At 33.6% G+C, this 12,795-nt stretch overlaps 1 protein-coding gene across 1 annotated transcript; it reads left to right on the top strand.

Moving 5' to 3' along the window:
• The first annotated feature begins 4,482 nt into the window (after window positions 1-4,482).
• On the top strand, window positions 4,483-5,541 carry LOC145099455 (uncharacterized). The gene has a single exon (XM_079037029.1). It carries the CDS (start codon window positions 4,483-4,485, stop codon window positions 5,539-5,541), a length of 1,059 nt encoding a protein of 352 aa, XP_078893155.1.
• The last annotated feature ends 7,254 nt before the right edge of the window (window positions 5,542-12,795 follow it).

Here is a 12,795-nt window from a genome sequence, read left to right as displayed (position 1 = left end):
AGTTTTTCCTAGAAAATTATAATACTTGTAGTGATATTAAATAACTAAATCAGTACATTTTAATAGTTTTTATCTTATTTCAGTGAACATTTTGATATCAACCAAACTAAGAAACGTAGAGTTCCAACCGAGGATGTCGGAAGCATTTAACATCATAAATATGCCTAGAAGAATTTTTAATTCCGTGTGAGACATTTGGTGGTGGTGGTGGTTTTTTTTTTTTTTTTTTTTTTTTTTTTTTAAATTATAAGTTTTGACAACTTTTATGAGTGCATTGCTTTTATAGTTGATCTACATTAATGTTAGACATATTGTGGTGAATTTTTTCATGTGTGGTTTATTTTTCTTGTGTTGTCTTATGAATTGATAAATAACAATTTTTGGATATCTATGGATATTTTCATGTGTGGTTTATTTTTCTATTGTGTTTTTGGATTACAAGTTTCTAGTATAGTTGGTTATTTATTAAGAGTTGTGTTGCTTTCTGAAAAACTAAAAAAATTAATATTAAAATAAATTTTGATGATTTTTATAACACAAATTAGTTTCATGTGAGAATCTTTTGTTGAATTAATGGGCATGTATACAGTTGTTAATGTTCAGATCGGATATATGAAAAGTTTGTACTTTTAAAACTGTTAACGTTCATCCCGTCACATCACACAAGGCTTTAAGCTTTTGGTATTGTATAATTGTTTCTTGTATTTTTTTTAGAGTATATTATTTATTGTACTTTTATTCGTGTGAAACACACACATACATGACTACTAAATCACATGGTCTACATTACAAAATGTTACATTCTTGATGATGTAATATCTACTTATTCTTAATATTTCCATTTTAGTGTGAAATGAGGACCGTAGATAAGGGAAACGAAAACTATGACGATTCCCAAAACCCGATAGATATAGAAAAAGGTATGTCGTTTATATGAGTATATATTTGCATTTATAATATATGACTATTTATCAAAATAACATATTTGTAGAAAATCGAAAAAGATACAATAGAAATTATTACGCAGGAAAAAAGGAGAAAAACAAAATGAGAATGATAGATAACGGTGAAGGATGTAGTCAACCTACAACACTCACAAGTCACACTACAATGGAGACAAACGAAACAAATATCAACGAAGATTCCTCTGTGAGTGTTATAAGTGCAGCTCAGAGGACGAGTACTTATAATAAAGAATATTATCAACGAAGAAAGGAACGAACTATGATGACAAAAAGAAGAGTATACGCGTTTCAGGAGGATCTATATGATTTTGTTTATGAAAACATCCGTATGGAACATCGTATATTAAAGGCTCAAAACCCTTGTGTTTATTGTGGAGCAAAGCGACTACAATATGAATTCCCTACCTTTTGTTGCATGAGTGGGAAGACAAAACTGGCATACTCCCCTATTCCCACAGAATTGCACCAACTCTTCACAAGGCAAGAGCAGCTAGAAGAAAGCTTTAGGTACAATATAAGGGCGTATAACTCTAACTTTTCTTTCGCATCAATGGGTGTAAAGGTGGATGAAAAATTGGCCAATATAACTTCTGGAGTTTACACTTTTTGTGCGCACAAAACACTCTATCATAATATGGATCAGTTAATTTCAAGGGATGGGAAATCGAGGTATTTATTGTTGTATTTTTATGATGGTGAAGCTGAAATATCACAGAGATCCTCCTGGAAGAATGTTGATAGAAGAATAATTCAAAAACTAACATGTATTCTTGCGTCGAATCCGTACGTTAGAACATTTAAACTTCTTTCTGATCTAGGACCGCTTGATAATTATAGAGTGACTTTGAATGCATCGGTGGAACTTGACCAAAGGGTGTACAATAAGCCGACCACATTTGAGGTGTGAATATTAACATTTATCTTTATTCATTTTAAAATTAAATATGTCATATTCATTATTAACATATCATATTAATCACCCTATTGAACAAACCTTTGCATAGGTTGCTGGTATTTGGCTTGAAGGAAATGACAACATCACTGCATATAAAAGAAGTATTATTGTCTATAGGAGGTCTAACTATAGTACTGAAATTCAACCTCACTTTGGTTGTTATGATCCTTTGTCGTATCCTTTATTCTTTCCCAATGGTGAGTCTGGATGGCATCCTAAAATACCAAGATATGGGGTCGCCATGGATGAAATTCATAGTGACAATGAAGACAATGATGAAGGTTCAGAAGGTACGCCTTTAACATTTTTCTACATATTTAAAACATGTAACACATATTGCCTTAAATATATGGATATTAAATTTATATTTTTCACATAAATTATGGTATCGTTGAATCTACTTCAGAAAAAGGCAGAAATATTGTAAGTATGCAGGAGTAATATTGTTACAAGTTCCAGATCGGTCGAATGATAATGTGATTTTGATGGGAGGGAGATTGTTCCAGCAGTTTGCAGTACATACCTATATAAAGATTGAGACTAAAAGTTTGGTTTTTGTTGAAAAGAACCAAAACAAAATTAGATCCGATTTATACTAGGGCGTTGTTGATTGCTTGAATGTCGGTGAGGCTCAACCAAGTAGGGTTGGGCAAAGAGTTGTGTTACCTGCAAGTTTCATTGGAGGTCCACGTGACATGTGACGAAGATTTCTGGATGCCATGGCTTTAGTTCAAGATGATGGGAGGCTTGATATATTTCTTACAATGACGTGCAACCCAAAATGGAAAGTAATTGATGATGAGCTATTGCCTGGAAAGTCAGCTCAAGATCGATTGGACCTTGTTGCAAGAGTTTTTCATGCTATGCTAGAGGATCTCAAGGTACATTTACTCCAGATACACATAATCGGTGTGGTGGGGTTATATGTGTATGTGATCGAGTTTCAAAAGCATGGATTGCCACATGCACATTTCCTCTTAATAATGACACGTGGATATAAGATGAATAATCCAGACGATTATGAAAAACTTGTGTGTGCGGAAATTCCCGACCCAATAAGGTTTCCTGAAATGCATGATCTTGTCAAAAGTCACATGATGCACGGTCCTTGTGGTAGCTTACAAGAAAAAAGTCCATGTATGCAGGGTGTGCCAAAAATATGTCGTTTCAGATATCCTAGGCAATTCAATGAAAAGACATCACAAGGAGAGGACTCATATCCATTATATAGAAGGAGAAATAATGGAATTAAGGTGACTGTAAGAAATACAACATTGGATAACAGATGGGTGGCTCCTCTTCAAATATGTTTATAAGGGCCATGACTAACCAGTTATCCATATAGATAAATACCAAGAAAATGTTGCTATTAATGAGATACGAAAGTTTCAAGACGCACGTTATGTATCCCCTCCTGAGGCATTATGGTGACTTTTTAGCTTTCCTCTTTCAAAAATCCACCCTTGTGTGATGGCCTTGCAAATACATCTCCCAAATCAACAGTTGGTTAGGTTCAAAGACAGTGACAGAATGGAAGACATTGTTGATAGGGAGAAAGAAAAAAAAATTCAATGTTGACGGCATTTTTCAAGAAGAATAAAGAAGATTCCAATGCGAGAAAATATTTGTATAAAGATTTTCCGAAACATTTTACATGGAATCGGAGGAACCATTGTTGGAGGACCAGGGAACATAAATCAATGATTGGTCGACTTGTTTATGCTAATCCAGCTGAAGGAGAGAGATTACCTACGCCTGCTTTTATGTCATATTACAGGGCCTATCTGCTTTGAAGATTTATACACAGCCAATGGTGTATTACACCCTATATTTCGAAAAGCAGCTCTTGAAAGAGGTTTAATAGAGACCGATAATAATTTATCATAATGTCTTGTAGAGGCTTCCTTATTTCAATTTCCCAGCGCACTTAGAAGGTTATTTGCGATGATGCTAATTTTTTGTGAACCAGGAAATGTTTGCAAGTTATGGGACGACCACTATGATTATCTTTATGAAGATTATACGAAACAATGTGGATGTGCCGAACGAGTGCTAAATAGGGTCCTCATCGACATTAGATTCTTCCTAGAATCTATGAGTAAAAAGCTTAGTGATTACGACCTTCCAAATGTCAGTGCACACATCGATTTACAATCAAGAGGCTATCGTGAGGTGCAAGAAGAATACTCTATAAATGTGGAATATAAAGACTTACATGTGCGAGACTCTCTCAATCTAGACCAAAAGTTTGCATATGATGAGATAATGAGGCATGTGGATCAAAATATTTTGGGTGTGTTCTTCATAGATGATCCCGTTGGAACTGGAAAGACATTTTTGTACAAAGCTTTGTTGGCCAATATTCGTGCCCGTGGTCTTATTACACATGCAACTGCCACGTCAGGTGTTGCGGCTAACAACATGCCAGGAGGGAGAACAACTCATTCACGATTTGGAATTCCCCTCAATCTTGATAATAACTCGACGTGAAAGATCACTAAACAAGGTGGGAAGGCTCAGATACTTCACGAGGCAAAGGTAATCATATGGGATGAAGCAGCAATGGCTAAGAGGCACGCAGTAGAAGAAGTTGATCGGACAATGCAAGACATCACAGATAAGAAGCTCCCTTTCAGCGGAAAGATAATGGTTATGGGAGGTGACTTTAGACAAGTGTTGCCGGTCGTGAGACATGGCACTCGAGCACAAATTTTCGACTCTATCTTACGAATGTCACCTCTATGGGCTTCAGTTAAAAGGCTTCAATTAAATATCAACACGAGAGAGGTAAATGACCCATGGTTTTCTGATTTTTTATTACGAGTCGGTGATGGAAAGGAGGAAACATTGGACGAGTCCTATATTCGTATACCTGATAACATGTCCACTCCATACACTGATAAAATTAAATCAGTGGACACTCTGATTGATCCAATATTTCCTTCTTTGCAATCCAACGGCGCCGATTCACAATTTATCATTTCGACGGTGATATTGTCAACTAAAAATGAAAGTGTTGATGAGATTAATAATAAGTTGATCGAACGATTTTCTGGTGAGCAAAAATTTTACTACAGTTTTGATGAAGCAGAGGATGACAAAAATAACTTATATCCGATGGAATATTTGAACTCGCTAAATGTTAGTGGTGTACCCCCTCATTATCTTCGGTTAAACATTGGGTGCCCTGTAATACTTTTGCTAAATATCGATCCTTCAACTGGGTTATGTAATGGCACCAGATTGATATGTAGAGCTTCCCAACAAAATGTCATTGATGCAGAGATAGTTGTTGGCCAACATGCTGGAAAAATAGTGTTTTTACCAAGAATTCCTCTATGTCTGTCTGACGATGAGATGTTCCCATTCAAACTTAACAAAACGCAGTTTCCAATTCAACTTAGTTTCTCTATGAAAATGAATAAAGCTCAAGGACAAACAATTCCAAATGTAGGTGTTTATCTACCAGAATCGATATTCTCACATGGCCAACTTTATGTGGCATTGTCCAGAGGAATATCACGTGTCAATACCAAGGTATTAGTAAAGCCAGAAAAAACGTTTGATAATGATGGAATCTACACATCAAACGTTGTGTACAAAGAAGTGTTATGTGATTAACAAGGTATAATCAACAACTTATTATTTTACAATTTCTTCAAATATGTATCTTAGATGCTTATTTGATGTTTAATGCAGGGCTAGCAGATGAAGCAACATGATTGTAGATTGGTGTATTTTATATATTGGACATGTTATAAATGTACAAAACTACATGGTTGCAGATTGTTGTTATTTATATATAGTAAAATCAAGTATGAACTATTAGATGAATTATTTGAGATGTAGACTCAACTTTTGTCGTATTGTATGACTATGCACCTAGCAAGAAACTATCTGTTGAAATGAACTATTCAACACAAAATAGTCTACCAAATGGCCGCAATGAATAGATCACATCTAAAGGAAACTAATCATCACATAAAAACTATCTTCCGAAAGAAACTTTTTGCCGCCCGGCGCTTAGCGTGGGCAAACGGCTAGTGTGTGTGTGTGTGTGTGTATATATATATATATATATATATATATATATATATGATATAGATCCGGTAAGAAATTTTTTTTGGTAGGAATGTAAGAAGTTTTTTTTTCTACATACTTTTCTAACAAACAAAAGAAATGAATCACTAGATGAATCAAAAATAAGATGATTAACCAAAAAAAATCTCGAAAAAACACACCGATAACTCATTTATACAATGATTTTGTTGTTATTCACTAAAATATTCATAAAAGTGAATTTTTTCTTAATTTACTTAAAAATGAATCATGAAGATGTTTTTTTGAGAATATTTTCTTGTGAATCATTTTAGCTTTGAATCAGCTAATGATTCATTTTGTATGTTCGCTAAAAAATATGTAAACAAAAAAAAACTTCTTACCTTCCTACCAAAATTTTCCTTCTTATTTGATCTTGACTCTCTCTCTCTCTCTCTCTCTATATATATATATATATATATATATATATATATATATACGGGTATTTGATAATTATGCTACCAAAAATGGCTCCCAACATGTCGTGACCAATTTAAATGCTCATAAATGGTCATAAATATTGTTTTAAGGAAATTTAACTGAATCTATTAATACTGCAAACATTATGACCGACTATCTTAATAAAAATGTAAATTGACTTATCAGGGTAAATATTTTTATAGTTTTGTTCACATCGTGGTAACTTTTGTTTTTGTACACATCTAGGTAACAAACTTGTTGAAAGCATTCACATATGACCATTATGACAAGATATAATCTGCTACATCATACCTAGATGTGTAAAAAAATAGTTACCCAGATGTGGAGAAACCGAAAAGTTAATTACCTTAATAAGTCAATTTCCTATCAAAAAAATTTAATCGAGTAAATTTATATAAATAAGAAAAAAGTGTAAAAACGGTCCTATGGTATGTATTTTCTTTTGGGGGGTTTTGGTTCAAACCCTAATTTGTTTTAGATTAGTGGTTCTTTTTAGCTATTTTTGTTGCGTATTTGGTCTTTCCTAAAATTGAAATGACGGTAATACCCATGATGTATTTACTTTTATTATTATTTTTCTAAAAAATTAATACTTATTTATTTATTTTAATAATTAAAAAAATAGGAGATGACCAACATCTCTCACTCACACACTGATTACACATTAATTCAAACTTCAAACCTTTCCCTCTCACTTTTTTCAAGGCTGCTTGTTGTTGTAAACACTAAGCCACACATTCATTCATATATACACTAAACCACTCATTCATTCATATAAACACTAAACCACTCATTCATTTATATAATCTACTGTTAATATTTTCAAAAATACTCAATCATCAATGTCTCATTACTCATATTTCAGGTCTCGCATTTAACCCTAATTATACTCTACACTCATGTTCATGGTGTGAATCATCTTCCATGCTCTTCATTTCTTTCAATAGTTCATCTTTTGTATGATTTGAAACATGGGCCATGCGTATATTTGGTTTAGATTTGTGGGTCTTGTTTTGTTCTAAAACAAGGCTGAAAAGCTCATTTTTATAGACATTTCCAGATCTGGCAATCACATTCAATTCAAGAGCTTCCTTGAAGTCCAAATCCAGTCGTGTTACGCTACCTTTATGGGCGTTTACATTGCTCATGGTGGTTTTGAAGCTTCAGAATCACCTTGGCCAATAGTGGTATTTCATCAGAGAAAGGGAAACAGTGGTACTTTTGTTATGTATGGTTGTTCGATTAGTAGAAAGAAAAAGAGATAGGTTCAGTTTGTAAGGGATGTTGGGGATTTCATCGCGTGCGCTTGCGCTTGCGAGCGAGCGAGAGAGAGAGAGAGAGGTGGGCGCTATATCTAAATTTAATAAAACTTTTAATTAAATAGAAAAACATAAAAAATATATTAGAAGGAAAATTTAGTCTTTTCGGTTTTCCGATAGACTAAATACACAAGAAACTAGCTCAAAATGACTATCAATCCAAAAGTTTAGTTGTTTAGACATTTTTCTGAAAACAAATGCATACCACAGAGACCATTTTTGTAGTTTTGTTTATAAATAGTCCTTATGGTATACATAAATTTATAGCTTTAGTCCCACGTTTGTTTTTTGTTTTTGAAATTTCCTGACCATAACTTTGTCTATGTCCCCCGCTAATTGCTTGTAAATATATGTTTTTGGGATTTTTCCAGCAATTGATAAATTTTGGGGCAAATTTCAAAATTTAGACAAAAAAAATTTGATTTTCCGGCTATAGAAATGCATTCGGCATATGTAAGCTCCGAGGAATGGAAAAACAATAATTATATGAGGTTTATTTATGTAAATTTTCTGATTCTACAGAGGACTTAACGAGGTCTGCATAGGCACCTCCGTGGAACCTTAGATAGTAAAGCCATGTCGATTCCGAGCTAGGGCTTTCATTCCTAGTTTCTTCCTCGTCGAACCTCCGTGCATCGTCATTTCTTCGGTGGATCTTTGTTTGTGAATCGCCGACAAATGTAGATGGATCAGACGGATGAATTCAACATTTTTGGCGATGGATATAGTGACCGGGTATGGATTTCTGACATTCTCTATTCGTTTTTTCAACTTTTTTTTTTTGTAGTTTTTAGGCATATATTTGAATGAGAATGAGATATATCATCGATTACTAGAGAAACCCATCGATTACTTAGCGATTAGTGCCTTAAAAATAAGAAAATCTATGTTTTGGGGAGGAACATATTTTCTTACTCAATTCCTGTAAACTCTCTCTAGAATTCTTCTTTCTTTCTTGTTCAATTTCTCCCTGTTTTAGGTTGTGATAGAGAAACTCTGAGTCGTCAAAAAGTCGACGAAAAGAAGTTATTAGATTCGGAGTTCTACCCGCATAATTTCCTGATTTTTAGTAAAAGTCCGGTAAGTTAAGCTACACTATTCTATTTTCAGTGTAACTTATATCTATAGTCATAAGTCGTTATTATGAACCTATAAATAAGATTTATTAGTAATTCCAATTCATTATATTGATTGATTTACTTATGGGAGAAGTGTCTAGAATGGTCATGTTGGCTTGGTTGTTGGATTTCAGAAAGCTATACGTTGAAATGGTCCAGCCTCCCAACTATCCTACATGGCTGATCCTTACTTGATAGATCATGAAGTAGACTTTGAGTTAATGATAAATCTAGACTAACAATTAGTCGCAATAAATATTAGATTAAAACTTAGTGATAATGATAATAGGTTTCATGAAAGGAGAAGACAATTGCTAGAAGTGAAGAGTTGTCCCAGTTTTGAGTCGTCACTTTAACAAGTGGGTGCATAGTCCTTTCATGAACATGATTTTAATACATGTATTAATTAAAGTATTAAATATATGTTTATTTGTGAAATATTTGATATTGCCCGAAATACGTGTTAAGAGCATATATGATAATATATGATGATTTAGGCTGTAGAATAAACCTAAATTAATTAAGATGAATATTGGGTAGTATCTTCTTATGAGTACGGGTGAGATATACATGGAGGGTAGAAGTTTAAAATTTTTCATTGATATGAGAGCATGGATTAGACATAGTTATTCGTCCCTAGTCCGAGAGTATGGAGTGGGCATAGTCATTTGTCATTGACTCGAGAGCATGGATTAGACATACCTGATCCAGGAGTATGGATTAGGTAAAGCTTTTAATTTTAGATCTGAGAGTACGGATTGTGTCGTTGTGAGGATCGACGGGGTGGGGAAAAATTGCTTATATGAGCTGGAATTGTATATTGCGAGTTCAAATATATATATATATATATATATATATATATATATATATATATATATATATATATATATATATTATATAACAATGTGGGATTGAAATCCCTATGCACTCACCAGGTTTCCCAACCTGGATCACTCAGTTTATTGTATCACATGTAGCTATACGAAAGATACATTCTACTGAGTGATTCAAGGAGTATTAAGCCACTAGTTTAATTACTGTAAGGCATGTAATATTTTGTTATGCTTATGTTTTTGTATTAACGATGAAACCCAATGTTTTAATATAAATAAAATACATTTCTTCGGAAATGCTTTGATAACATCTTTATCATGTTTTCTGGGAACAAATTCCGCAATACTATTCTTCAAAAATGATACTCTGATTTTTAAATAAGCTTAAACAAATCGGTATTTTCTGGCCGTGAAATTGGGGATGTCATAATGGTATAGTTGGGGAGGAAGGTAAGGATTTCAATCCTTACCTTATTCTCGAAATCTTAAGGGGCAAGGAACCCCTCCAAATCGAAAACTTAGGAGGCAAGGTTTGGGTTTCATCTCTTACCAAAATTTTGAAACTTAGGGTCCAAGAAACCCTATTTTTTCAAAATCCTTGGCCTAAAAGGGTTTAATTGCAATAAATCCTAATTTTATCAATTCAATAATTATAACAATTCAATAGAAAATAAGCCAACCTCTGATATCACTGATGGGTTTTATGCAAAACAAATAAACTTAAACTCTTAAGTGTGCATGCAACCCTAATAAATATCTATGCTTTCTCTATTGAATTTATAACTATGAATATCAAATAAGAACCCTAAGGAACCCTAGTTATTTTCTAAAATCTAAAAAGAAAGAAGAAAACATACCTTTTGATCCTTTGAAAGCAAGCACCACAATTGTCGTACCTCTAGTGGTTCACACCCAAGATAGTAATGAAGATAATAAGGAGAGAGGGAGGATGAAAATTTTGGATCCCTCTTAAGGAACGAGTGGACAAAATATACAATGCATAGGTCCCTTTATATAGTGCAACAAGGAAGCCGTAGATAAGCCTCAAACCAATAAATAACATGATCTTACTTTTGGTAATTATCTAGCTTCCTAATTATCCTACAAGGATAATTCTAGATCTCCAAAGAATCCCTTAAAACCATCCGCCCCTTTATCGAAGGTTTTGGAGCCTTTTGCTCAACTATTTAATAATTGCACATTTAGTCCTTGCACTTTTAATTAATTCCAATTTATTTTTGATTAATTATTAATTAAATATTACTATTTCTAACTAATATATCATTTACATAATATATTGATAAACAATTTATTTCAATTTATTAATCAAATAATAAATTATCCTCTATCCAAAAATCATCCTGTCCAATTGCTAGGTTTGAGGGCAACCCAAAAGGACCGTGCTGCTATCAGTTCAAGTTTATACCAATTATAGTTAATGGCTTAGACACCTAATCCAACAATATTGTCCTCGACGAAGTTTCTTGGATGAGAGGACCTAAACCAGTATCCCTCTAATGGTATCACACCCAATGACACCAAAGAGTGGAATAAAAATAACTAGGAGAAAAGTCAATTTCATAAACCCTAAGAGGGTTTGATATCGTCCCTATAGGGGGGGATAGTTGGAGAAACTTCAAGCCAAGGTGCAAGGAAGAATGAAATCCTTAAGACCCTATTTATAGCCATGGATCCCTTCCTAGGTTTTGTACTCCTTCCCAATTAGGATAGGAGCCTAACCTGAAATTTACTCCTTTCCCCATGTGGGATGGAGTGATTTTCATCCAACCCTAATTCCATAAGGGTTATAGAATATTCCTGATTAACCAACTATCGATTAATAAATATTCAACTCTTTAATTAATTAAACTGTTAATTAATTCCTAAAATATTTTCCAATTAGTTTCTAATTAATTATTAACCATAATAATTAATAAACCAATTCCTCTTTTATTTATTCTAATCCATTTGGGTCTTGAGGGCAACCTAAAAGGACCTTGTTATTATTAGAAATATTACCAATAATTAATGACCTTGGACACTATTTCCAACAGTCTCCCACTTGGACAAGTCATCAACTATACGATTACCAATACTTCTCCAATAATCAACAGAGAGTTAGCCATCCAATGCAACTACCAAACTCTTGATCTATATAAATTCACGACAGGGATAATGGTCAATCTTAGAATTCAAGATTATGTTTGCTGATATAGATTTGTGACGACTACATATGACTACTAAATTGAACAAATAGATATAACTTCTCCTGTTAAGGCAGAAGGAACAAATAAACTTCGAATATATAGGTTTTGTCTACTCATCATGTCACACATGGACATACCCTTTACAACCACGAGTTACGGATAGAGTTGGAGTAGACCAATGCATAATATAATCATAGAGTAAAACCCCACATGTATCTAGGTTTGAAGAATAGAAGATATTATCGTCTTAGAATTACTCGTGACTAGATCCATGAAGTAATCTCTACGCGCGCGTTGGTCCAATACTTAAATCTCTGTTAAGTACTCATGAGTGTTAGCGTAATCTGTATGTTACGTCCATTCACTTTGGACAATCCACCAATACTCATGACAATCTTGAATCTCTACCTATTGCCAATAGTATGACCGAATGTCGACGCTTAAGTAAATTAATACTCGGGAAGTGGGTTCCAAACATGCAAAAGGAGAACATAGTGATAAGCTAATTGAAATGACTGAACTCTATCATATATTAAGATCTCCACCTAATAATCACCAAATCGAATTGAAAATTATATTGCTTTAAGTTCTAAAGTTTAAAACAAACCAACCTAAAAGTGTTTAAGCCAATTCATTTGCAAATCTAATGCCTCTTGACTTTGTCTGACTGTCAGACTTGGTAGTGACACTTGCTTATAGAATGGATCGATCAATGCCATGCCATGTCTTATTAAGCATGAACTCCTTTTTAGTTTTGCATGTCGAGTTTCCTCAAGACTCCATGTACTTAGGCTTAATCCAATGAATCATTTAGATCTATCTCCATAGATCTTATATTATGCACTTGTTTTGTATCTCC

This window comes from Lactuca serriola, chromosome 4 (genome assembly GCF_051521515.1).
Source record: "Lactuca serriola cultivar US96UC23 chromosome 4, Lser_US96UC23_V15, whole genome shotgun sequence".
NCBI lineage: Eukaryota > Viridiplantae > Streptophyta > Magnoliopsida > Asterales > Asteraceae > Lactuca > Lactuca serriola.
Note: the sequence above shows the minus strand (reverse complement) of the source record. Positions and strands in the feature narration are given on the sequence as shown.

What these genes read in the sequence shown, in the direction of transcription:
- LOC145099455 (XM_079037029.1), top strand. Translation starts at nt 4,483, where the DNA reads ATGGCTAAGAGGCACGCAGTAGAAGAAGTTGATCGGACAATGCAAGAC.